At 51.9% G+C, this 27,013-nt stretch overlaps 1 protein-coding gene across 1 annotated transcript in view; it reads right to left on the bottom strand.

The window, feature by feature from the left end:
- The window catches only part of SMAD6 (SMAD family member 6), a 75,100-nt gene that overhangs the window by 38,294 nt on the left and 9,793 nt on the right, over positions 1-27,013 (bottom strand). Inside the window, exon 3 of the mRNA XM_047074438.1 lies at positions 24,611-24,688. Coding sequence (XP_046930394.1) covers positions 24,611-24,688 — 78 coding nt within the window. The remainder of the gene's footprint in view (positions 1-24,610; positions 24,689-27,013) is intronic.

Below are 27,013 nucleotides of genomic sequence, written 5' to 3' on the forward strand. Positions count from 1 at the left end.
GGATGCCGACACCTGCAGAGGTGGGCTGAGAAAGAGGAGAAGTGTGTCCCTGGGGGTGGAAGGAGCCTCGTGGGCCACCACTGTGCAAACATCCTGGCTGTGAGCCCAAAGCAGCCCAGGCCACCCTCAGAATCCCAAGCTGGGAGTTTAAAGGGTCATCAGATCCGAGTGAGTGAGTGCTCACTGGCTTGTAAGGTATGGGGTGCCCTGGACAGTGATGGGGGAGGAGCCTCTGCTCCCCTCCAAAGTTGTGGGGAAACAGGACTCCCTCTCCCGCAACCTGGCCTTCTCTTCCAGGATACCCCTCATCTCACTTCAGAGATCCCGGACACCGGATTCCTTCCGCAGGGAACTAGAGCAAGGAGCGGCCTCACTGCCTGGTACCCAAGGGTCCGAATCAACACCTCAGGGACACTCGCTGGCAGAGGTCCCCAGAGGGATGGGTGGCATCAGCATCTCTTGGGGCACTTATGCAAAATGTACATTCCCTTCCACAGTGGCGATGTTGCCTAACACTGAAAATATACCAAGAACCAATGAATGGCACGCTTCAACATGGTGAATTGTGTGTTAGGTTACTTGAATTTAGTATCAGTTTTAAAAATTGCCCCAGAAATGTACACTGCTGGGCCCTACCCTGGAGATTCTGACTCAGCAGGCCTGGGAAGCTGCATCTAACACATGCCGCAGGTAATTCTGGTTCCCGGACAGGACTGGAAACTCTCAACCCCAGGACCCCCATTTTCCATAGAATTCTGGGTCTGAAACTTAAACAGCGTGCTGCCTATCTCTTCCTTCGCTTTACAAATGGGGAAACTGAGGCCCTGAGCAGGAAAAAAGACCCAAAGCTCTTGCAGGATCCTACTGAAATCCTAACCACCCTCCCCTCGCCAAGAGTGGGGTCTGCTGCAGAGGGGCCCTGCGAGGCAAAGCCCCCTGGCAAGTCTGCTCAAAAGGGTGCAGCGGCCGGACCTTTTGGCGGATGAGGGAGGGGAAGCTGGGGGACCTTTCCTGTCCGACTGCTCCACACAGAGTTCACAGAGCAAAGACATCCACCACCTCCCCACCTGGGCCTGAAGGACTCAGAAAGCCAGAGGAGATGGAGATTTTTTTTTATTATTGTTATTTTTTAAATACGAATTATTTCCAGCCGGAAGGCAGAGGGATGAGGGCCACTGGAGGCCTCCGGCCGCCGGCACCCAGCCAGCCTCATAAATGTCTGGCAGCTGGAGGGAGACTCAGCTCATTGCTATCGAAATGAGCTCGTTACTGCTAATTTCCCTGGCTCACCAACTGATGTATCCAGTGTGTTCCTGAATCCCCACAGACCTTTCCTAAGCCACCCTCAAGGGATCTGCCAAGAGTCACGGAGTGTAGGCGGAACTTCAGGGTGGCCTCAGTTTCCCCAACCAAAGTGTGGGCAGAAGAAAAGGGAGCAAAGATAGTTCATTCAACTCTAGCTAAGTCAAATGCAGTTCAGGTCAGCCATTCCCCACAGGGCCGCTCATTCCTGGGGGTGAATAGGGGAGACGACACGACAGTACAATCTTGCCGTTCACACTCAGAATAACCCTCACCCCTTACCAGGCACCCGCCGTGTTCCCTCGGACAGTGCCAGGCACCTGGGATACATGATCTCTTTTCATTTACACAACAACCAAGCAAACAGGGCAATATCACGCCCGCTTTGCAGACAAAGATTCCAAGCAAGAACTCAGAGAGGTTATGGAACTGGCCCAAAGTCACACAGTCAGGGATTGGCAAGGCATGCCCTAAAGCCAGTGCTCTGTGAGGCAAGAAGAGGCCGAGTATGGCAGGGGCGACGCTCACCCTGTAAACCCACACAATCGGGGCAGTGTGTGCAAAGGCTCCTGCTTACTGGGAGTTCAGGGAGAAGCGCAAACTTGCCACCCCAGGCTGGGGAGACCAGAGAAGGCTTCCTGGAAGAGCCACACCATCCCTGCCCAGGGCTTCTGGAGCTCAAAGGAGACGGTGATTAATGCCACCCACGCAGGACGTCCACCTCCCTGGGGCCAGGCCCGGGCAGGGAGCAACGCAGCCCGGAGGAGTGGCCAGAGAGAACGCAAGGAACAAGAGCCACAGCACCCACCCCCACGGGCAGGGCCCTCCTCACAGCTGGGGCTCATCTTCCCACCTGGGGGGGCCAGGTGTCCGACTTACCAGCTGCTAAGTCAGCGCTGGTGGAACCCTAGGCTGGAATAAAACGCAGCCGTGAAAAACAATGTTTACGAAGAGTTAATGACACGGGAAAATATTTATATAATGCTAAGGGGGAGAGGCAGGATACAAAATTGTATTTTCTAACAGAAAAAAACAATTTAAACAGAACAAGCCAAATGTTAACAGTGGTTATCTCTGGAGGGTAGGACTGTGGTCCCTTCCCTGCATCTCTTTGCACTTTTCTACACTTTCCAAATTTTCCATAATGGGCCATATGTTTCTCTGGAAAACAAAAGCCACGAGGTGTGTTTTAAGCTAACCAAAATGCCGCCGCTGGCAGCCTTCCCCGGCCCCCTCCCTCACCAAGGGCCCTCGAGGCCCCGCACACTGGCGTCCCTGCACAGCCCCACCTGCCTCCGTGAGGTCCACCAGACAGTCTGGGTGAGGCTCGCTCTGCAGGAGGCCCTGCAAGGGGCAATCTGAGGCCCTAGGAAGATGGACACCCAATGCCAGACGTTCACGGGCCACCTCTAGGGTCCTCAAGGCCGCCAGGTTGAGTGACCCACACTTGGGTTCCATCTGTAGCCAAGTGAGAGTCTTAGCTCCCCACAGGTGACACAGGACCACAAGAGGGGTGCCCGGGGACGCACCTGCATGGCCTCAAAGACGCCACATAAACGTGCCCAGTAGCCATCATCCATGACCCTGCTCAAAAGGAAGGGCCTGCTCCTTCCACATTTCAGCCCCTTATCAGGGGACATTACCTGTCCTCCGGCCCCACATGCAGCCAAAGCCCCACACCCACCTCACCCCCTAGCAGGGTTAACAGCAGAACCGCTCCCTGGGCAAGGCAGGGCTGTTGGGAAACATCTGGAAGCGTGGGGGTGCAACATGAAAAAGCGATTCTAATATGACGTTACTTGAGGAAGACAGCAAAGAAAATGTTACCTTCTCTGCCACCGCATCACAATGGTGTGAAAACACCCACACAAGACAAGACGCTCAAGGCCAGAGAGGAAGCTGAGCAAGGTGGCCGTGTAATGGGCAGGTGTGTTTCTATTTCTGAACTGCCTGGCTTATCGTGATACTCGTTCTGTGCACCACCACCCGCCAATTTTCATGGGGATTACACAAACAGATATATTTATAAGAGTGGCCTGTGTCCCATCACCCGGTGCCCTGCTTGGAGTCTGAGACCGGCCAGGTCCCCCTGCTGCCCAAGTTCAGCTGTGTCCTCGCCAATCTCTCTTATCTAACCCTCCCCGGCTCCTTGGACCTAGCTGATGGACAAAAATGAGAACTCCCTAAGGGCAGGGGGCTGCTTTATTTATCCATGCCCCCAGCCAGTGATGTACAAATAGCCCCTCAGTTGTATTTTCAACAGAATCTAAACAAGGCTTGAAAAAGGCATCCAGGGGCGCCTGGGTGGCGCAGTCGGTTAAGCGTCCGACTTCAGCCAGGTCACGATCTCACGGTCCGTGAGTTCGAGCCCCGCATCAGGCTCTGGGCTGATGGCTCAGAGCCTGGAGCCTGCTTCCGATTCTGTGTCTCCCTCTCTCTCTGCCCCTCCCCCGTTCATGCTCTGTCTCTGTCTGTCCCAAAAATAAATAAAAACGTTGAAAAAAAAAAATTCTTAAAAAAAAAAAAAATAAATAAATAAAAAATAAAAAATAAAAAAAAAAAGAAAAAGGCATCCATCCTCCCTTTGCAAGAAGAAGAGAGTTCTGCGGAGGGAAGGTGGTGATGGTTGCACAACAATGTGAATGCACTTGATGGCGCTGAACTATTTACCTAAAAATGGTTAAAACGGTAAGTTTTGTGTTATGTGTATTTTACCACAGTTTTTTTTAAGTCATTCTTTTAACACCAGAAGAGCAGGCGTCCTAGGCCTCTCTGAAGTAGGGTCCTGGCCGCCCCCCCTTCCCCAGCCACTCAGCCTCCTTCTGGGCCACAGCCCGTTTCAAAGGGGGGGGAGGGAGACTGCACCCCTCACTTCCTTCCGTGTTTATCCAGAGGATTTCTGGGAAGCAGAGGCTCAGCCCAGGCCACTGAGGCCCAGCTCCAAGGCTCAGGGCTTGCCACAGGGGCCTTTTTCCACCTCCCCAGGCCCACAGCTGGCAATGCCCGACTTCCTGGCTCACTTGCTTCTTTTTTTCCCTCAAGTCATTATAAACCTATTTACCTTTGGGCTGCACGGGGCCTAGGCTCTAGGCAAATGATCTTAAGTGTTAGCCAAAAAGAGGAGCAGCAGGAAAGAGGGGACCTTTCTGGGGATGATGGCGTGGGAAGACGGGACCCCACTCCCTCAACCAAATCCTTCCTTCTCCCTCTAATTCCATACCAAAGGCCTTGCGGTGCCAAGAGCCACCATCAGACACGGACCAATACCAAGCCGGCAGTGAGAGGAGCAAGCAGACGCCTTGCTCATCCCCGCAAAGGAGCGAACTGCCATCGCGGAGTCTTTGCCATGAGTTGCTGGAGGATGGGGGTGACCGGCTCTGCTGTGGGGGCCGAGGCAGGCTCCAGAGAGGAGGTGACCTGTGAGCTGGCCCTTTGGAAGGAACAGGAGGAGCGGGCCAGGTGGACAAAAACAGACCGGCAGGGCATTCCAAGTAGAGGGAACAGCAAAGCTAGGGAGCCATGAGAGAGCCCAGCGTGCCGGCAGTTTGGGGCAGGGCCTGTGTGCCAGGCTGCACTTCCGCCTGCTGGTGGCAGCGGGCCGTGGGAGGATGCTGAATTAGGGAAGATGACGAACAAACAGGGCCGGGCTCCCTGCCTCTCCCAAACACATTCCTGGGCCCAAGAAACGGCGCAGGGACTCTGGGGGTATTTTCGGGGCACCAGCGGGCCCCCTCTTGGTCTCTGGTATATTCCTTTCCACGTTCATGAACATGGAGAGCTGGGGGCCCTGGCCAGTGATTCTTGGCCCTGACTGCATGCTAGATTCATTCACCGGTGGTGCTTTAAAAAAGTTCTGGAGGTGGAGGTGTCCAAAAGAGACTGACTGCATTGGTCTGGAGCGGGGCCCAGGCATCAGAATTTTTCAAAGCTGACCACGTGATTCCAATGGGCTCTGCTATCAGGCCGTATGAGGCCCTGGCAAGATACTGCCTCCAAAAGCCTTTTGTTAGTGCTAAACCCGACAGGGTTGAAAAACATAAGCTTTAGCATCATCCCACTGGAGTGTAACTCTTAGCTCCACCCCTTACAAGATACGTGGCCTAGACAGGGCTCTCAGGTCAAAGGCAAGACGCCCAGTGAGAATGTGAATTTCAAGTACACACCAAATAACTTTTCAGTATACGTTTGCCCCAAAAACTATGGGGGACATACTTATCCTAAGATCTGTTGTTGCTGGGGCACCTGGGTGGCTCAGTTGGTATGGGTGGCCGACTACGGCTCAGGTCATGATCTCACAGTCTGTGAGTTCGAGCCCCACACTGGGTTCTGTGCTGACGGCTCAGAGCCTGGAGGCTACTTCAGATTCTGTGCCTCCCTCTCTCTCTCTGCCCCTTCCCTGCTTGCTCTCTGTCTCTCTCTCTCTCTCTCTCAAAAATAATAAACATTAAAAAAATAATAAAAATAAAATCCGTTGCTGCCGTTCATCTGAAATTCAAATATAACTGGATATCCTGTATTGGCTGAATCTGGCAACTGTAGACCTAGGACTGGTTTCTTAACTTCTCTGAGTCTCAAATACCCCATTCGTGTCAGGGAAAGAACCCAGGTGAAAGAGGACGGTGAGGTGCTTTGGCACAAAGGCAGCACTCAAGGGGCGGGAGTTCCCTTTTTCTTCCTTCCTTCTCAGAACCCTGTTTCAGCAGAGATGTCTTGTTTCTCATTAAGGAAGTGTTCAACCAGACACCAAAAGTAGAAGGAATAGTAACAAGAGACTCCCATATATCCATGTAGGGGGTGCTGTTACATACCCCACCCAAGCCCCCTCTATGCCCGGCTACTGGGACGTCGGGGCTGCTAATGGCTCACAGATGCCCCTTATTGGGAGAATCGTCCTGGTCAGGCGTTTATAGCCCCCCCCAACCTGTGTGTGTGTGTGTGTGTGTTTACACACATGCATACGCTGACAGCCAGTGACTAACTGACAGGGAACAAAGGCTAATCCCTTGCCTCCCGGTGTGAGGTGTGACCAGCTCTGAGTTGCAATTCCTGCTCGGGAGAGCTCCCCGAAGGGTCAGGCTGAGGCTGGACTCCAGCTGAGACCACATCCTCGCTGCCCCATCCCGCCTCCCTCACCCCCCTTCTCCTGAGAACGTGCCCCCCCCCGGGGTAAGCCGCGTCTGTCCACATCCCCACCTTGGGTTCTGCTTCTAAGAACCCAACCTGAGCTAACGCTCACTCAGATTCAACAATTATCAAGATTGCTTCATTTACGTCCCTTTTATTTAGTTATTTGCTTGTTTGTTTTGGCTGAAGTCCCTCATTTCATTTCCCCCGCATCCTTCATTATGCATCTCTAAAAAATACGGGCAATTAGGTTTTGACTTCCTTCCCTGATTTCCCTCCCAAAGGGGAAGGCTCTGGTGGGGGAAGAGTCTTCACGTCCAGCAGTACCAAGGGACAGAGACCAGAGGCCAACCGGGCGGGCACCAGGGCAGCCACTCTGGCTCCAGCCCAGCCCTGGACTATGGCATGGCTTTGGTGGCCAGCAGGCCATGGTCACCCGAGGTCCCACCTCTTTTGTGTGGATCAAGAGCTCTGGGACAGTGTCCCAGCATCCTCTTGGGGATGCTGCCAGGGTCTAAGTTTCTCTCTATCCTTAAAGAGGGGAATGGCGTGCAAAAGCCAACCTGGCTGTGGCTATCCGTTGGCCAAAGCCCCTGCCCGCCCTTCTGCCTGGACCCTGGGCAGCTCCACCGACCAGGAGGGCCAGGTGCCACGGCCCATACTCCCCCATGCCAAGGAGCCTGCTGTGGAGGGAGGCAGCACTGACGGGCAAAAGGGCACACCAGCTTTTTTTTTTTTTTTTAATTGTGGTAAAACACACGTGATATGACATTAACCATTTAGCCATTTTTAAACATACAGTTCAGTGACACTGAGTACACACACAACGATGTGCGGCCACCATCACTATCTAATTCCAGGACATTTTTCTCACCCCAACGGAAACCCTGTGCCCATCGGCAGCTTGTCCCCGTCCCACCAGCTTCTGACTTCAGAGAAAACTCGGGTTCCAGTCAAATCTCCTTCACTTGCTCCCTGTATGGCTCTGGCAAGGATGTGAAACCTCTCTGAGCCTCAGTTTCTTATCTGTGAAATGGGGTAACTCAGAGAGGTGCCATGAAAATCAAAGCAAATAGGCATGAAATGCTGGGCTGCTCCTGGCACCATCAACCAAAGGCCAGGCTGGGGCCTCTGTGGCCGAGGACTCACCTCCTCTCCCCTGCCCTCTCCTCCCTGCTCGTACCCTTCAGGTTCCTGGGCTGTCTGCGGTGACTAAGGGGAGAGGAGGCTGCTTCCCTCTCCCAGAGGCAGAGCAATTGGAACGCGCACTAATGGGTTCCAGTGTTTTCCCCAGCCATGCCCAGACCCGGTTCCAAACCAAAGAGTTACAAAGGCCTTTAAACTCCACACTCGGGGTGAGGTCAGCCAAAACCCGCATTTCCAAGCACGGTGCTTTTATACTTTGAAAACAGCCCAAACGTGAACTGGCCACTTCTGAGGGTCACAGCTCCCGGCAGCCAGCCTCGTGGCTGCCAGCACCGATGGCCGCCTCCCCAGTCTCTCCCTCCCAGCTGTGGAGTCACCTCCCGCTGGGCTGTCTTTCCCCATCGAATCAGGGGTGAGGGGCTGGACTGGGGAACAAGAGACCTGTCTTCTCTTCACTGTCAGCCACTGTGCGACCCGGGGCAAATGCCCTCCCCTCTCTGTTCTGTGAAATAAGGAGAGGGTTCCTTAAGACCAGGACGCAGGGCCCTTCTGAAGCTCCCACCCTGCGGCCTGTGTGAACATCAAACTCCAGGCTAGAAGAGCCCTCACCGGGTCATCTGATCCAGTTCTGTCCACTGCTTTCCGCTTCACAGGCAGGAAACTGACACCCAAAGGCTGAGGCAACTCACCCAAGATGCCACATCTGTCTCAGTAGAAGACATTCACACTTGACCATCTTAGGGAATGTCATGGGGCAGAGGTGATATTCTTGAGGGTCCAACAAGAAAAACAAAAATCTCCATTCTGCAACTCTTCCTCTGAAACATAACACCCAATACCGAGCACCCAAGCCATTAAAATCCTATGCTTACGTAATCACTATTTAAAAACTAATTGTCAGGGTGCCTGGGTGGCGCAGTCGGTTAAGCATCTGACTTCGGCTCACATCTTGATCTTGTTTGTTCGTGAGTTCGAGCCCCATATCGGACGCTCTGCTGTCGGCACGAAGCCTGCCTCAGATCGTCTGTCTCCCTCTCTCTCTGCCCTTCCCTCGTGTGCTGGCTCTCACTCCCTCTCAGAAACAAACAAGCATTAAAATAAAAAATAAAAAAATAACTGTCTTTCTATGTATTAGGAGTAACTGGAAAATGTTTTACAATTTACAACAGTACCAAGAAACGTGAACTACATGGGTAAAAATTTAACAGTAACGTACAAGATCTGTATTCTCTGATGAAGAGAAATCAAAGACCTAAATATATGGAGAAGTATACCATATACATTGATAGGAAGGCTCAACATTGTCAAGATGTCAATTCTGCCCAAACTGATTCACAGATTCAATGCAATCCCAATCAAAATCCCAGCAGGCCTTTTTGTAGAAATCAACAGCTGATTGTACAATTAATATAAAAATGTGAATCCTTAGACTAGACAAAACGACCCAGAAAAAGAATGAAGTCAAGAGGACTCATGCTACCCGATTTCAAAACTTACTATGAAGCCACAGTAATCAAGACAGTGTGATTTTGGTGAAAGGAAAGACACGTAGACAATGAAACACAACAGGGTCCAGAAAGGGAACATACATAAGATCAACTGATTTTTGACAAAGGGGCCAACATAACTCAAAAGAGAAAGTGTAGTCTTTTCAACAAATACAAAGAGAACAAACGGATTTACACACACACACACACACACACACACACACAGATTCTTATCTCACACCTCAAAAGAACACAGATTCTTATCTCACACCTTATATAAAAATTAACTTGACATAGATTATAAACGTAAATATAAAACCTAAAACCGTAAAGCTTCTAGAAGAAAACAGAGGAGAAAATCTTTGTGACCTCAGGTTTGGCAGAGTTCTTTATACAACACAAAAAGCATGAAAAGAAACGATTAATAAACTGGACTTCAGAACAATGAAAAACTTCTGTTCTTCAAAAGCCACCATTATGAAATGAAAGACAAGCCACAGACTAGGAGAAAATACTTACAAAACACCTATCATATATTCTGATAGCAGAATATATAAAGAACTGTGAAAACTCAATAAGAAAGCAATCAAGCCAATAGAAAAAAATGTTCAAACGTCTGAACAGACACTTCACCAAAGATATAAAGATTGAAAATAAATACATGAGGGGTGCCTGGGTGGCTCAGTCGGTTGGCCGTCCAACTTCGGCTCAGGTAATGATCTCACAGCCCGTGAGTTCGAGCCCTGCATCAGGCTCTATGCTGACGGTCCAGAGCCTGGAGCCTGCTTCAGATTCTGTGTCTCCCTCTCTCTCTGCCTCTCCCCCACTCACGCTCTGTCTCCCTCTCTCTCTCAAAAACAAACACACATTAAAAAAAAAAAAACTTTTTAAATAAAGTACATGGAAAGATGTTCAACATCATTAGTCATTAGAAAAATGTGAATTAATACGGCAGCGGGATACCACTTACACTTCTATCAGAATAACTCACACAAAAATCAACTGAGCATACAAAGCACCGGTGAGGACACAGAGGAACTGAAACATTCATACCCCGCTAGTGAGATGGCAAAAAGGTACAACCACTTAGGAAAACAGTGTAGCAAATACTCCTTTAAATATACACCCAGTAATCCTACTCCTGGGTATTTATTTACCCATGTTCACTGAAAGCTTATGTTCACACAAAACCCTGAACACACATGTTTATAGACAAAAACACTGGAAATAACCCAAATGTCCATCCATCCATGAGGCAACGTGGATGAATCTCAGAGCATTTCTCTGGGTTAAAGGAAAAGGTATTAAAGGCTACTCGCCATATTATTAAATTTGTAGAATATTCTGGAAAAGGCAAAACTACAGAGAGAGAAATCAGATCAGGGGTTTCCAGCAGCTGGGGGTGGGGTAAGGGCTGGCCACAAGGGGACACCAAGGAACTTTTTGGAGTGATGGAAATGTTCTATCTTAACCGTGTGACAGTAGTTACATAACTGTCAAAATTCACAATACACTTCCATGAAGTTTTACCGTATACAGAGCGTACCTTAATAAACCAAAGCCAACAACAAATCCTATGCAGCCTCATGAGGCCGTGTCTTGCTTCTCCGACCAGTCTGTGAACTCACCGACAGAATGAGGTTGCAGCCCAGAGGGGTGTAGTGCCTTGTCCAAGGACACAAGCTCTGGAGTCAGGCAGCTCTGGGTTCAAACCCCACCTCTGCCACTAATCCGCGTGTTGCCCCTGGGCTAATTACTTCTCCCCAGTGAAGGAAAATAAACTGGGATACATAGTAATAGAACCCACCTTACCTGAAAGGGGTTAAGGAGCAAGAAACATGTGCAGTGTCTGCCACATGTTTTGTCCTCAAATTTTGGCCATTATTAGTACTACTTCTACTGCAATTGTTATTTTTGTGCAAGAGCCAGGACTGAGTGTCAGGGAATGACTCCAAACCATGTCTTCCTGCACGAGGTGGGCTATGCCAGGCAGCAGCACCACCAGTTTCCCGGTTACATCCCTGAGGGACAGAGGCAGACCCAGGTCCTGCCCAGAAGGCATTCATAGTCTGGTTGGGGACAGGGGTTAAACTCAAAGCAAAGTCAACTCACTGCAAGGGAAAACCACTGAAAGTTGGGGGAGAAAAGAGAAGCCGCTATGGGCTGCCCAATCCCTGAAGGCTTCCTGGAAAAGGAAAGCTTCTAGTCGGCCTCAAAAGACAAACCAGATGTAATTCAATCAAAGGAAAGGAGCTCTCAGGAAGGGGCGAACCAAAAAATCCCTCCACCCCTAACGTCTCCCCCACCCATCCCTGGCAAAAAGCAGCAGGCAGCCCGCAGCCTAGGCACTGCCTTCTAAGCAACAGCTTTGGGCCAAGGGGAGGTGCAGGCATGACAGCAGAATGTCCGGGCACCATGCGTCAGCCGGGTACCCACATGTGTCCCCGCATCTGGGCAGGAGGGTCCGGCGGAGGGCTGGCCCCGAATGCTAGGCTTTCACTTTCTCCTCTTTTTTTTTTTTTTTTTCCGTGGACCTGAATTTGGGTTTGTCTGGGGAGTGTTTTCTTAAGCCCAAGTGTTTTTCCTGCAGCCCAGGCCCGCCCCCTCCCGCCCCTCCTGGGCCGCGTCTGAGCAGCGGCCAGTGAAACTGCTTGGCTCTCCAGGGCCGCCTTTGATGCGCGCCCCTCTCCAGACTTCAATGTCGCTGTGTGCACGGCCCCTTTAATAAGTTATTTCCGTGGAAAACCCTGGTAACTCGGTCATGAATCAAGCCTATAAACACCTCAAACCCATCAAAGCACCCAAGAAAGGGAGGGGGCGGGCGGGCAGAGAAAATCTCTTACGGTAACTCACACACTGCTCCCTCAGAAGGGCCAGGCTGCCCTGTTGTCAGGGGCCCCACTGGGGCAGAGCCAGCCCGCCCAAACAACCACATGTCACCCCGGCGTCTTCGGATCCAAGGCCCCGAAGGACACTGCCTGTCTGTGTGTCCCCGGGAGCGACGCGAGAGTCCCAACCCAACGCCCAGCAAGATTTACAGCCCAGAGCGGCAAACCCGGTCGGCTGCTCCCAGGGTACAGGAATGTAATAGTTTGGCTACCGGTGAAAGGCCCAGTTTATTGGAAACACACTTCTTTTCCAATGTTTGGTTTCCTTTCGCTCTTTTCTCCTTTTTGTTTTTCCCAGCGTGCACTGCCCAGGGCCTTCGGAAAGGACATGGGGCTAAAATCCTACCTCGGGGGTGAAGCGGGGAGGCGGGCTGGGTGACCACTTGGGAGCCGTGGGGCCAAGGACGGGCACTGCCCTCCTCCAGTCTCATCTGCAAAATGGGTGGGATGAACCAAGAGTTCATCCCAGAAGCATTTCTGACTGAACACCGTGGTCTCAGGACAAGAGCCTGGCAGGGCCTGGAATAAAGCTGACCACACATTTAATGCGCGGCCCAGCGACTCAACTCCCGGCTAGATGTCCTTACGTCCACAGAAAGGCCTATCCAAGAATACTTACTGTCACCTCACAGGTAGGAGCCCCCAACTGGGAGCTGTGCCCAAGTGGCCATCAGTAGTCAGATGGGTACGTTAGCCTAGGGGAACCATGGTGGGTACCCATGGAATCCTCTCCAGCAGTGAGTGAGCGCTCACAGGTGTTCACAACAGGACAGGTGAGCCTCCTGAACATTCTGCGGCATTAGAGAGCCCACAGGACTGGTGGAGGAAATGGGTGACTGGTGGTCAAAGAGAACAAAATTCCAGTCACGAGATAAACATTCCTGGGGGTGTAATGTGTAACGGGGTGACTACTGTTAACAGGGCTATCTTGTACATTTGAGAGTTGCTAAGGGAATAGACCTTAAAAGTAACCATCACTAGAAAAAACAAAACGTCACTATGTGGTTACGGACGTTTACTGAACCTAGGCAGCAATAGTTTTGTAATCTATACATACGTCAAATCATTATGCTGTACACCTAAAACGAATACAATATTGCATGTCAACTGTATCTCCATTTAAAAAAAAAAAGAAAAGGAAAGAAAAAGAGAAGAGCCCACGGTATAGGTTTTCCATTTGTGCCAGCTTCAGAAACAGGAAAACTAGCCTCCGGTTTTCCAAGTCAGAACAGAGCTCAGCTACCCATGCAGAGAGGGGGGCGGGAGGCGGTGGGAAACGCACACGAGAGAGAGCTTTTGAGGTCACATTATGTTTCTTGATCGGGGCAACAGTAACACAAATAACAAATACGCTCAGTTTGGAAAAACCGTTCACTTGGGATATGTGTGCTTTTTCTACACACATAGTACACAGCAATAAAAAGATTACATTAAACAAACAAAACCCTACACTCTTGAGCCATACAAACCCATCCTCTAAGGATACGGTTGATCCGTCCATCAGTCAAAAGTATTTCTGGGGCACTCAGCGATGGCCCGCCACAGAGCAAAGTCCGGCCGTCCCTGAAGTGGCATTCAAGGCCTTCCCATGGACCTCACTTCCTTCTGCCCTGCCAGGATTATGCCCATTCTCAGAGAAGCATCTTCACATCGCCATGCCTTTGCCCAGCAGCTCCCAGGGCCTGGGGTGCCCTTTCCCCTGTGGCCTGGTGAAACCCTCCATCTGACCTTGGCCCCAGCTCTGCTCCCCGCATCCCCTGCAGCCTCCCTGGGTAGCTGCTGTCTCCCAGCCCACACTCTTTCCTTGGGAAACAGCATTTACCCTGCTTCTCTAGGAAGTGATTTTTCCCCCCAATCTTTCTAATTAGATTCTAAGTTTCCTGAGAAGGCCCTGCCTTGGGTACCTTCTCCTTCATAAAATCCCACCCAGCATGCTAATACTTGGTCACCAATTCACTTCCTCACATTCACAGAAAATCAAATGCATACCAGGCACCATACGTATGGCATCTCCAGGGCATCCATGAGATGTTGCCAAACCCACTTGTCAGAAGTGAAGTAAGGCTGCAAGAGGGAGGTCTGTCTGGCCCCCAAGCCTGGGCTTTCCATCCCTGCCCTGCTGGGTCCCTGAGCATCCCGTCATCTATACGCCTCACTCCACACCATACCTCAAGGTCCAGAAGCAGGCCTGGGCAGAGCTGACTGTCTCATTTCACTTTTTGGTAAGGCTATTTAGATCAAGGGAGGCATCCGGGCAACAAGGAGGGCAGCGACTTTCTTGAGCCATCAGACAACCCACCTCGCTGCAGAAAACGAAAACTACACCAACCTCAGGGAGTTGCTGATCAGACGCTCACCTTTAGCTGAGTGGCTTTGAGCAAGTCAAGTTTAACCACCTCCCACACTCAGTTTTCTCCCTTGAACACTGGAAGTTATGACACCTGTTTTAAGGCAGTTTTGAGATGCCATGTGCACCCAATCCCCAGAAGTGATCAAGCACAGGCTGGGGGCCCCCCGCTATAGAAAAGGCTCCGCCTTGAGGAGGAGATGGCCAGATCTGGGTTCTTAGCCCTGGCTGCATATTAGAATCGCCTGGGGAATTTTTAAAAATCCTGATGCCCAGTCCCTCCCCAAGCATTTCCGGAATGGGGTCTGAGCTTTTTAAAAACTCTTCAGGGAAGAGGGAAGTCTAATGTGCAAAGAGAACTGAGAACCAATGGGTTAGACCTACTGGCCCATTTTACAGAGGGAGAGGCTGAATGGAAGCAGTTTGAGACCAAGACAGGTGGGACAAAGCCAGAACTGGGACCCGGGTCTCCTGGCCCCCAGGCCAGGTTCAGCACTACTGTTAGACTCCAAGGAAGCCCTTGGGGCTTTCTCTGGCCTTTGTCCTGTGAAGAAGAGGGCAGGCAGCTAAGACACAGCCGGGCAGCCAGGTAGGAGGAGATGGGCCCTCTCTGCCATTCTTGGTTCCTCTCTCTGGTCAAACAGCAATGGAGGCTCCAGAGGCAGGGCTCCCCCAGTCCATACCAGGGTTTCCTTGAGCCTGAGACAGACCACATGAGCTGAGAGAGTCCAGGGGTGTGGAGAGAGCATGGCATCCCTGTGAAAGCTGTTCTAAGCCCTCTGGGGGAGTGGGGGGTGGCTTCTGTGAATCACAGACACCATGCCAGTATCTACCACACTCTGGGCCCTGAGCTGGGCACTAGGTGGGGAAGACCCAGGCCCTGCCCCCCAAACCCCATTCCCAGCATCTGTCCCCTGAGAGCAGCCTGGAGTCCCTGTTTTGTAAAGTGTCCTCTCTTCTCCTGCAGCTGTGGCGGCAGGTGGGAGTGACCCATGACCCGTTCCCCCCATCCCTCAGCCCAGTAGGGCAGGACCCGAGGCCCAGAGAGAATGTGTGGTTTGCAGAAGACCACACAGCTGCCGAGTGCAAGGCTGGGAGCCCACAGGGCACCTGGGGAGCATATCCCCTCAGTGTCGGATATAAGGCAGAGGATGAGAGGACCCAGGGAGGGGAGCAGAGACAGGCAGAGGGGTGGGGAGAGACATAGCCTGGGACTTCCCGGGGCACACACATCTTGATGGGCAGATGCAGCCAGCCTGTCTCCAGAGGTGCCTCTGGTGCCATATTTCAGCCCATTCAGCCCGAGAGGAGGGGGCCAGAGCCAGAAGGTGCACTCTGCCCCTCTCTGCCCACACCCCCCATTCTAGGCTGGGTGCCGGAGCCCGCCTCCCCACCTTCTCCCCCACCTGGCACAGAAGGCCTAACAGCCCAGTTTCTCCCAGCTCTGTCCCGTGCTGGCACAACCCTGGACAACTCGGAGTGATTAAAATGGTTTCCAGGCTCCTATCTCTGAGCTCCTACCTCTCTTTTTAAAGATCAATTAAAGTCCTGGCAATGATTCACCTTGCAGTCTGGGGCAGTGGCTTTGATGTCTGCTCCAGACATGAGACCTCTATTTTTCCCAACTCAGAAGCTTCTACCACAGGATAAGGGAAGTGTCCCTCCCTCAGGCCAGGGCACCCCTGCTTTGCAGGGGTGCCACCCCCCAAGGCCTTCCCCTCTCTGGCCGAGGGGTGCCCGGCCCTGCCAGGGGTGGCGAGGGGAAAGGGCCCATAAACACCAGGAATTCTTTCCACAAAGGGCAACTGGAAAAGTGATGTATCTCTGCTTCCCTTGGCGGCCAAGGGGCACGGAGGGAGAATGTTTAATATAAAAACATCTGACAAAGTACCTTCAGGATATATTTTCTGCATCAAAGAAGGAGCTCTTGGCAACAGCCGCTCTACCCTGACAAGGAAACTTTCGAGTGCGGCTCCCGATTGTTACAGACGCCCAGGGAAAGCGTGCCAGCGAGGACAGGAGGAGGGCGAGCCACCGAGCCCGGCAGACAGATGGTTGTGATTAGGCTGGAAGCAACCAACTGCATTTTCTGGAATTTCAGGTCTCCTCGGAAAACCTGCTGGTTCTCCCGGAGATGTGGGCTGCCTGAGGTGTAGTGAGGGGTAGGCAGTGGCTGCCTCCGTCTCGAGCCAAAGCACCCTGGGCAGGAACAGGACGCCGCCTGGGCCCAGCAACCCCCTCTCGGAAACCTGCCCACCTGCCATCCCAGTGGTCGTTCATTTACTCATCCAGCAACCATCTGATGAGCAGAGCTCCTCTCTGGGGCCTGGTGACAGTTGTTCCTGTCAAATCTGGGGGGTACCCAGGGCCACAGAAGCGCCAGAGGAACAACCATGTCAGTCCTGTATCTTTCAGGGGGCAGGAAGGGCCCTGTGCCAGAGACTGGGGAACCCGACAGGGGCCAGACTGCCTGGGTTCTGATCCCAGTTCTAGTTTTCTAGCTGGGTGACCTTGGGTAGGTTTCTTAACCTCTCTGAGCCTCAGTTATTTCTGGCTAATAAAAGTAGCTACCTCACAGAGCTGTCGGGAGGATTCCATGAGTGAATACATGCATGGCACTTACAAGGTGCCTGGCACAGACCTCGGGATTACCTGTGATTCTTGAATATGTGCTACGATCTTATGTGTTCTCTCTCACTCTGGGTCTCTTGGTCCTGGGCAAGAAAAAATCGTCCATTCATCCCTTCATCCATCCCACAGCAACCTCCAGCTATGGGCTAGTCCCTGTGCTGGATGCCAGACAAGGTCCAGAGCCCCTTCGGGACCAAGTATATTCCAGAGTTCCTCTGGCCCCAGTGACCACAAGCCTTTTGCTCTAATCCGTTCCTCCAGATTCAGGACAATCTCGATGGATTCATCTTTCCCTATTCCCCCATCTCACACATATTAACCTTCTGGCCACAAACAAATTCAGAACACATGGTGCTATTATACACCTCCCTGCTCCTGCACAAGCCGTCCCTCGTTTCCAACATGCTGTCTATACCCTGTTGTCTTCTTGGTGAACTCCTAGTCATCCTACAAAACCCAACCCAGAATCACTCTCTCCTTGAAGCTTTCCCTGCATCCCCCATTCCCACCCCAACAGAGTCCCCAGCTCTTGTCTCTGTGCTGGTGCTAAGCCTTGCCCATATTTCCCCAGCACTTAGCACCAGCAATCATTCACCATTCTTTGCTTGCGGTCCATCTCTCCTTCTAGACCATTAGCTCCTACAGGGGAAGGGCCAGGCTTTCTTCACTTTATATCACCTGCCACTGGCATGCAGTAGGTTCCTAATAAATGTTCAAGACACTGACGTCATCCCAAAGCCTACCATCAGGAAACACACCAGCTCTGGGGTCCTTTGTCAGGGACCCCAATGAGTATAAAAGCTGTGTGATTTCCGGTGACTCAGTTGCCCTCTCTGGGCCTTGGATTCTTCATCAGTCAAGTGTACCCCCACTCCAAGCTTTAGTGCTCCAGGGGGTGAGGGATACAGGACACTGATCCCCTCCCTCCGCATGGCCTTGTCCCAGGCATAGTTCTGCTTTGGGACAATGATGAGAAGCTAAGATCCTACCAGGCCAGAAGCCCCAGCTCCCTGCACAACCCCTTGAGGGCCAGGATCTGGTACCTTCTGCCTGGAACACACCATTACCGAGGAGCCCCTGAGATCAGTGGCCTAATGGCCCAATATACAGCTGAACAAACTGAGACTAGAGAGGTGAAGTGCTTGCCTGAAGTCATGCTACAGGGTGAAGGCCAAAACCAACCCTGGAAGCCACTCCAGTGTGCTGCCCTCCATCCTACAGTGCTTCCTGCCAAGCCAGGATGACCAGACCCCTCCACAAACACCTGGTCCTCCCAGGATGCTGTCTATACCCTGTTGTCTTCTGGGTGAACAGAACACCTCTGTCACTGCTGCCTTTCACCCCTCACTATCTCCATTCCAGCCTCAGACAACCAGCCTAGGAAGAATGGGTTCTTGTGTGACATCCCAGGAGTTTTTAAGGAGAGAAAAAGGCTTTTCCCCCGCTCTGGTTGGTCAAAACTGAAAAAAAACAGTCAAACATGCTTGATGCAAGTTCCAAATGCTGCCAATGTTGGAACCAGAGGCAACTGGTCCTTCTCCTCAACTGCTGCCCTGAGAGAAGTCAAGGAGTCTGGGGCTGTCTTGAATTGGATGGAGATGACAAGCTGGTCCTGGCCCAGGAACCCAGCATCCATCCAGGTCCACCACCACCAGGCCAGAGCCTGACCCAGGGGGATGGACAGAGCAAGGGTGGACCACCCCCAAAAGCCAGCTCTTAACTCGTGGGCACCAATCTGGGTTCAAGTCTAAATGTGTCAAGGCACCGTCTGCCTTGAACTCCAGGTAAGACTTCCTTCCTGCTCTCCAAAGCCAAGTGAAAGCCCTTTTGCAGCTAAAACTTTACCCCTCTGCCCTCCAGCGCTTCCTCCTAAACCACTCGGCACACAGCACCTAGACCTACAGGCAACGAACACTGTCATGTGCCTGCAACGTTTTCCGGGCTCTGCCTGTCCCCCCGGGTGCGATCGGTTTATACAAACTGGCTGGGCCGGACACTTACCTGTGCACTCTGTGTATTACAGTATAAAGTTTTTAACAGGACTTGGCTTCCCCCTGCCTCATCTCCTGCCAACACCAGGTGCTTTGCTTGCTAGCCCCTCTAAATCCCTTTGCTTTTTCAGCATCAGGCTGTTTTCTCACCTCCAGACCTTGGCACCTGCTATGTCTTCTACCTGAAACGCATCTACCCACCCCCCAAACTTGTCTCTTTTGTAGGCTCCTATTCATCCCATAAAACCCAACTTGGACATCACCTCTTCCAGGAAGTCTTCCTGGGCTGCCTTCTCACCACACCAAGCGTCTATCCCTAATCTCTTCTTCCTCTGGACGGCCTGTTACACCCCTCCTCATTATTACTGCGTCTTCCCCTGACTGTGAGTACCATGACGATAGAGATAATGTAATTTTTATCTTCTGAGCTCCCAGCCTTAATCACAGTGCCTGCCACGCTGTAATGGCCACACCTACCATATGCCGTGTGCCAAGCCTTGGCTGATTCACGGGCATCATCTCATAGTAGCCAAGTGGCTGTCCCAAAGCCCCACAACTAGGAACGGGCACAGCTGGGACTGGAACCCGGCGTCCAACAGTGCACAGCCCGTGCTCTTCAGCCACTTTGCTAGAGAAGCTCAGCACACATGGAGTGAACTGAACTGAGCACCCTGGAGAACAAGGGGCTCTAGGGTCTGTGGTGGATGGGGGTGTCTGAGGAGAGCATCTTGGAACCCAGAATCAGGAAGCAGCAGGAAACAATACCGCACCAACATGCTCCTCTCCCAGCTTCCGGAGCCACCGATGATGAACATCAGACAGCGCCAACCCCAGAGGGTACCTCTTCAGAGACCACTGAGAGGAAAGGAGGCAGGTGTTTGGGCAGCACGGACCCCCCTAGGTTGTAACCTGGCTCTACTTGCTTATGCTCGCTGTGTGGCCCTCAGCCACTCTCCTAACCTCTCTGAGCCTCTGTTCCCAAACTCTGTCAATCTACAGAATGCAAGAATCCTAGAGAATGAATTGTGCCCTCGAGAAGCTTACAGTCTGGTTGATGGAGGAAAGATACATGCAGCTGAGCTCCCACCCCGACCCCCCCCCCCACCACCACGTGGTCCTGTGTAGCTCCCTTCCTTCCCTGGGCTTTTCCCTCTTTAAAGTGAGGGACCGCCCTCACCGACACAGCTCTAAAGAAACAGCATGCTCTGAGGACTGACCGTACACACATCCAAAGTCGGGAAATGGGACAGCCCTGTGACTGGCAGCTTATACCACACCTTATATACCATAGGTACTTACTAAAGGCACTTGAATAGCTATCTGATAGGCACTAGAATAGGCTACCAGAGGGGAGTCACTGGTTCCTGAAGCTGGCCCAGGGCTGCACCCCCCCAGCCCCACAGCATTGGAATGGGGCAGGCCTGGCTTCTAAAGCAACACAGCACTTCAGGCCCTCATTAAACGTTTGGCCCAAAGCTCACTCCGCACCCAGCACAGAGCCTGGTCTGGCCGCTCTTTCCCACCCAGGGCATAATGCTCCTTGTGTTATGCTCTTTCTGTTCTTCTAGCCTAGGGCAGCCAAGAGCTAAGAGAATCCTGCCCTCCTCACTCATCCCTCCTCAGAATGACCATGCCTATGTGGCCCTTCATCCTACAATTCTTTGAATTATAGCATATTCTACTTTCAAGTTGCCAAGAAGGGTTGCCTACCAGCCACTCACACTTTAGTGTGAATTTAACTAGCTAATCTTGTTTTCCTCCCTAAACTAAACTGAAATCAAGGGAATGGGAGAAAGGTAGAGGTGTTGTGGAGGGGAAAAGGATGGCCTGAGGGAGCTTTAGGCGTCCCAGGCCCTGAGTTAGGGAAGGAATCCAGAGCATCAAGCTTTTGAAGGCACCCCCAAAAGGAACTCCTAGGTTGTCAAGACTCTGGGTGTCAGGGTCTTTAGATCTAGTGGAAGCTGTGCATTCTGCCCCTCACTGAGTACTCTTGGTGGAGTCACTGTCCCTCCTGAGCTTCAGGTTTCTCATCTGTGTAGCAGGGATCATGCATCTAAATGTGGAGCTGATAAACAGATCAGATGAGGGTGTCCTGTCAACCACTCAGCAGAGAGCTGACACAAGACAGCCCTCTGTCCTGCTGCCCGCACCCCCGCCCGGCCACCCACATGCCCTTGCCTGCCCCGGCTATGACTGCGCCTCAAAATGCCCACCATCCCCCTAAAGTGGCCTCAACCACAGAACAGGAAAGTGAAGCCGAGACCTTGGAGCTGGATCAAAATAGAACGCTCCAAGCCAGGCGCTGGGATTGACACTGAACAAGGCCGACAAGCAGGGCTGCAGACCCTGCTCAAGAAAGGGGCCAGGCTCTCAGGAACAGCTGCCCCTCAGGACTCCGGGAGGCAGAGGGGGCTGAGGTGGCTGGCCGGTGTGGCCTCTGGGTGGTCTGCAGGGTTTGCCCAGTGGTGACAAGGATAAGCACAAAGCCCTACACCTCTTGCCAGCCCCGCACCCCATTCTCAGTCCTTAAACAGGGATGGGCTGTCCCAAGGCTCTACCCTGTCCCCAGCCCCCACCAGGGTGTGTCTCAGGGAAGGGGATGGGAACGCTAGCTGCGGAATGCCAGGCAGGACCCTCGGGGCTGGAGGGCTGGGCAGTCCCAGTCCAAGCCTGCCACTCACAATTCAGGAATTTGGGCAGCCTGCCCAGCAATGAGCCTCAGTTTCTTCACCCATAAAGCAGGGGGAATCACATCTGTCTCACTGGTTCGTGGTAAGGAGTCAACGAGATGGAGAATGACCAGCTCTTCGCAAAGTGCTCAGTAGTGAGTGTCAAGAGCTGTCAACTGTTGACAACAACAGCGGCAGCATGATTATCTGTCCTTGACCATCAAACACCCTGGCCTGGCCCAACACCCTGCCCATCATCTTTCTGACCTCACTTCCCACCCTGCCAGGCACAACCCTGCATTACATCCTAGCCAGATGGACAACTCCTACCTTCATCCACTGAGACCTGTCACCCCTCTGGGCCTTCTCCTCACCCTGCAGGGCCTCCCTCCCGGAGCCTGTCCTCCAGTGTGACAGCTACTCCAGCCCCAAGCCTATGAGCTCCCAGGAGGCAGGGGCAGTGCCAACGTACTGCCCATTGGTCCTCAGATTCCCAGAGCACGAGTAAGCTGGAAAAGCTGAACAGGGAGCCCCCGGTGTGGGAGGAGACGCATTAAGTCCCTGGAAGGGGCCTGGGTGACCACGTGGGGAAGGTTCCACTTGCCTACTGAGACAACCCAGATCTCAGACCAAAGCCCGCCAGATCCCATTTGATCCCCTCAGTGCCAATCCCAAACTTCCTCCCCAGCTCCCCTAGCCCTTCAGAATTCCAAGTCACTGCATGCCCCCCCCCCCCCCCCGCCGCCGATTTTCTCATGAGAACCAAGTAGTCCTCGTCCACAGTTAAGAACAGCAGGGGCCTCCTCACTGGCCATTACCACACACCGCTCTGGGATGACTGGGCAGTAATCCCAAACACAGGGCCCCTGGGCCCTGGAGGCAGCCAAACCTATTGACCCCAGGGTTCCCAGAGACGTCCCTCCAGAGGGCGCTCTCTCCTGGTTTCCCTAAGTGTTCTGGGGTCTGCTCCCTCCTGCCTGAGCCACACACCAGATCAGCTCTGGGATGATAGAGATCAAAAGAGATTGGGGCGCCTGGGTGGCTCAGTCGGTTAAGCGTCCGACTTCAGCTCAGGTCATGATCTCACGGCTCATGGGTTTAAGTCCCGCATCGGGCTCTGTGCCGACAGCTCAGAGCCTGGAGCCTGCTTCGGATTCTATGTCTCCCTCTCTCTCTGCCCCTCCCCCACTCATTCATTTTTTTCTCTCTCTCTCTCTCTCAAAACTAAATAAACATTAAAAATTTTTTTTAAAAAAAGAGAGACTATATCTGCAAACGTACTGCAGAACTCTACAGCACCCCCGCAAATGAGAATTTCCACCGTTAATTGGGGGGATGGGGGTTGGGGGGGGGATGTCGAAAAATTACCCATCCATCCAACCCATCCCAATGCAATCACCTAAATTAAACACATCCTGAGGGCTGGCAAGGGCACAGAATCATGCATTCAGAAATACCATTAAGCCTCTTGCTTCAAAATTATACGTGGCTTCCTTCTACATAGGCAAAGGAGAAAAAAGAATGGAGTGAAATATTAACTTCTTACATTCGTCCGGTAAGGTCTTTCAGGGAAAAACACTACAACCAAGTAGGGGCCAAAAGGCACAGAGGAAACCCCCGATTAGAGGGGGCCACCAGAGACCAGAAGGCAGGGAGGACCCCGAAGCCCTGGACCTCAGTACCGGCTGAGCCCCACTATGTGACCCCGGGGCAAGTCACTTCTTGCTCCAGCTTCTAGTTTTCTTATCTTTGAAACAGACATACTCTTGTGACCTCCATGGTTGTGATGGAATACGGAATGAAGAGGGGCTCAGACACGGGAAATGGCCAGGCCGCCATGCACAGCCAGCATCGTGTCACTCTTAGAGTCATGGGGAGGGGGTGGCAAGAATGACAGACAGATCTTCACGTGAAGGAATGGAGGCATTGGGGATACAGTCAGCCCTTGCAGGAAAGGGGGGACAGAGCAGTGGTTATAAGCACAGTGGCGAGTGGTTCTGCTACTATGTGACCCTGAGTGAGTCCTTTACTGCTGTTCTGAGCTGATACATGAAAAAGGGGCCCGTGCAGAGGAAACACTAAACAGCTATGGTCGCGGCTATTGCTATCATGACATGGGCGTGGGGCAGGGGAAGGGCAGCTGCGATGCAGACAGACAGAGGCCTTCACGTGGAGACCCAGCCATGCCCACTTGGGAGGCAGCTCCAGCCTGAGTGGCTGTCACACCACACAGCACAGATCCAGGCCACAAGCCCCAGCTGTCTTCACGGCACACCCATCCATCATGTTCCCAAAGGGTCCCACAGACCTCAGCACCAGAGTCCCTCCTGGCCCTCGATGCCCCCCCGGGCACCACCAACCTCTGATCTCCTAAGGAAGGGTTGGTTTAGGTAGGCCCAGGAATGTGAGGCCCCCTGTGGCCAACTCTTAATTGCAGGGGATTGGGAGACTCCAAACTGGGGTTCTCTCTGCTTCCTAGCCCAGCAGCCACTGCTCAGGGAGAGACATGGAAGCTACCAACCTTTGGCAAACTCCTCGTTTGCCAGACCCTCTGTCCAAGCTCGTTCTACCCACTCGACCTCCATTCTTCTGACCCTCCACGTCTGTCCTTCCCCAGAGGTGGGGACAGGAGGAGAAACCCACAAAGATAAATATATACAAACACATCCACTCTGGGGCCTCTTGGCAGCTGGGAAAAGAGGTTCCCCTGCTAAAATGAGGGATAGAGGGTCGTGCTGGGCTTTCCCTGTTTCCATGAGACAAGGAGGAGTCCACTGGTGAACACGTGGACCAACAGGCACTTTCAAAGTGACCATCTTTAGATCTCATTCGTACAGATTGTCGTTAACCCCAAGGACGCCAAGGATGAAGACAGGGACAGTCTTCCTATCCAAGAGGTGGGAGGAAAGGGGAAAAGAAAAGGAGGAAGGAAATCAAAAAGGCCTCCATCAAGCCCCCGCCCCCAACCTGTCCCCCTTCTGTGAAGTTCAACACAACAGCAACGTGCAAGGACAGAAATGCCAACCTGAGAATTCACCCGGGGCGGTGATGAGGGAGTTGGTGGCCTCCGTTTCAGTGTAAGACAATGTGGAATCAGATAGATCTACGGAAGAAACAAAAAGACAACTCAGTTGGCTGCGGGGCGCTCCTCTCTTTTCTTCTCACGCATCTGTGTGTGTACGTGTGCATGTGCACACGCAAGTGCTTGCAAAGGGCGACGTGTCCCTCTCAGCTTCCTGATGCCACTCTGTAACTTGGTCCTGCGATCACGCGAGACCAGGCCAGCCGGCCCTGGAACTTCCCTGGAAAATGCTGACTGCTGCAGCCCTCACACCTGAAAAAGTTTCAACTGCCCTGACCACAGAAATAACCCAAGTTCAGGGGACTGAGCAAGTAGCAACTTGGAGCCTCTGTGGGTAAGGTTAAATTAAGCCCCTAAACAATTCATAGTTGCTGTGCTTAATTACAACCATTAAAATTCTTAAAGTTGTTCCTTCTTGCTTCCTTCCTTCCTTGCTTCCTTCCTTCCTCCCGCTGGAGCTCGGGAAGCTCTGTTTTAACAAGTTACCAGCCATCCTCACTCTGTCCCGCTTACACCCCTCTAATTAAGGGCTCAAGCATTTGCTCCCAGATTAACTTTTTTTCTCGCTCTTCCCTCCTCCACTCTTTAACATCCAAACCTGCTCACGGAGCAACTTTCAATGCCTGGACTGGTTTTTTTAAGGCATTCTTTTTTTTTTTTTTTTTTTTTTTAAAGTAGTTTTAAGTACTTCGTATGGCATGCATTATTTGTTTTTCCCTGTCTGCAGTGCGGTGAGACGAGGAAAAGAAAATCTTTGGCACGTTTTCTCTTGGACACTAAGCTACCACCTTGACAAGCCGATGCCTTTTGGGGGCAGGCAGACTGGCAAATTTTTTCCTCTGCGACCAGCTATGGGGCGTTGTCCATGTGAAGGCGTCAAAAGGTACGTTCTGTGAGGTTGACAGCTCATCACCTTCTTACCCAGCTCAACCCAGGTCTGGCTCAGTGGGTCCCACCTGACCAACCTGGGGATTCCTGGGACCAAAACCGTTAGCCAAGGCCCTGGCTAGCTAGAATTCCATTCGATCCTGTAGGATTTTTTTTTTCCCTTTTACCACATGGTTTGGGGAGCGGTAAGATGAAACATTAACCAATTCTAGGGGGGGGGTGGTTTGGGGTTTTTTTGTTGTTTCCCAATTGCCAGATGCTGACTGGGTGTTCTGGGTTTTATTTTGCTTTTTGGTCTCATGTGATCACAGAGGCTTAGAAGTGAACTGACTTTCTGTTTATGAAAAAGCAACAATGCAAGGAAAAGAAAATAATACAAAAAATAGCCCGGACTATTTATCAGGACACGAAAAAGTTATCTGCTGCTAAAATGTGTTAGGAGGAAACTACGGACACATGGAAAATCTCTTGGAAACAAAAATAATAACCCCAATGCCCAAGTGGGAACTTCTTAAAAGCGTTTTGCTTTTTGGATCTAATGTTCCCAAAGTGCAACATCGCAGGCTGGACCCTATTCCTTGCGGGAGCCGCTGTAGAGCCAACGTGGGCAGCTCTGTGAGGGTCCCAGGCATGGGAACGGTTCCCACCTTTCACAGCTAGTAAGTCCCTATCCTGCATCCTTCCAAACCCTCCCATTTATTGCTTCTAGCGAGGCCCTGACATCTGATACCCTGCAGTGGCTGATGGAGAAAAAGAACACTCCCAACCTTGATCACTGCTCGAGCCCCAGAGAGGGACCCTGCTTTGAAGCTGGAGCCCCAGGTTTGAGTCCAACCTCCACCATCAGTCATAAAAATCAGGGCTCACCAACTTCTTCTGCAAAAGGCCCCGGAGCGAATAGTATTTTCAAGCCTTGTAAGCCACACGATCTCTGTTACAGCTACTCAACTGTGTCACTATAGCATAGAAGCAGCTACAGACAACATGGAAACAGGCAAACACGGTGATATTCCAGCGGGATTTTTTTTCACGGATGCTAAACTTTGAATTTCATGTAATTTTCACATGTCAGGAAATATTACTCTTTCGATTTTTTTTTTTTTAACCATCGAAAAAAGTACAAAACATCCTTAGCTCACGAAACATACAAAAAACAGATGGCAGGCCATAGTCTACAGATTCCTGAGCTATGTGACCACCAGCAAGTGTCATTTCCTCTTTTCCGGGCCTCAGTTGTCCCATTTGTAAAATAACCGGGACACCTGTTGATTTCCAAATGGTCATTCTGCAGGGCCAGGCGGTGTCCTGATTTTTGCTGCTTTATCACAGGCTGACCTGCAATTCCTCGGGGCAATGATCCTCGACATTCGAACTAAGGGGCTACATTTACTAAGAACCTTTGAGGGTTTCCCCCCCCCTCTAATGGATCTACAGATCTTCTAAGCGACCAGTGCAATT

This window comes from Lynx rufus, unplaced genomic scaffold (genome assembly GCF_022079265.1).
Source record: "Lynx rufus isolate CCGP_SWC_20201006 ecotype Redwood Valley unplaced genomic scaffold, mLynRuf1.p SCAF_13, whole genome shotgun sequence".
NCBI lineage: Eukaryota > Metazoa > Chordata > Mammalia > Carnivora > Felidae > Lynx > Lynx rufus.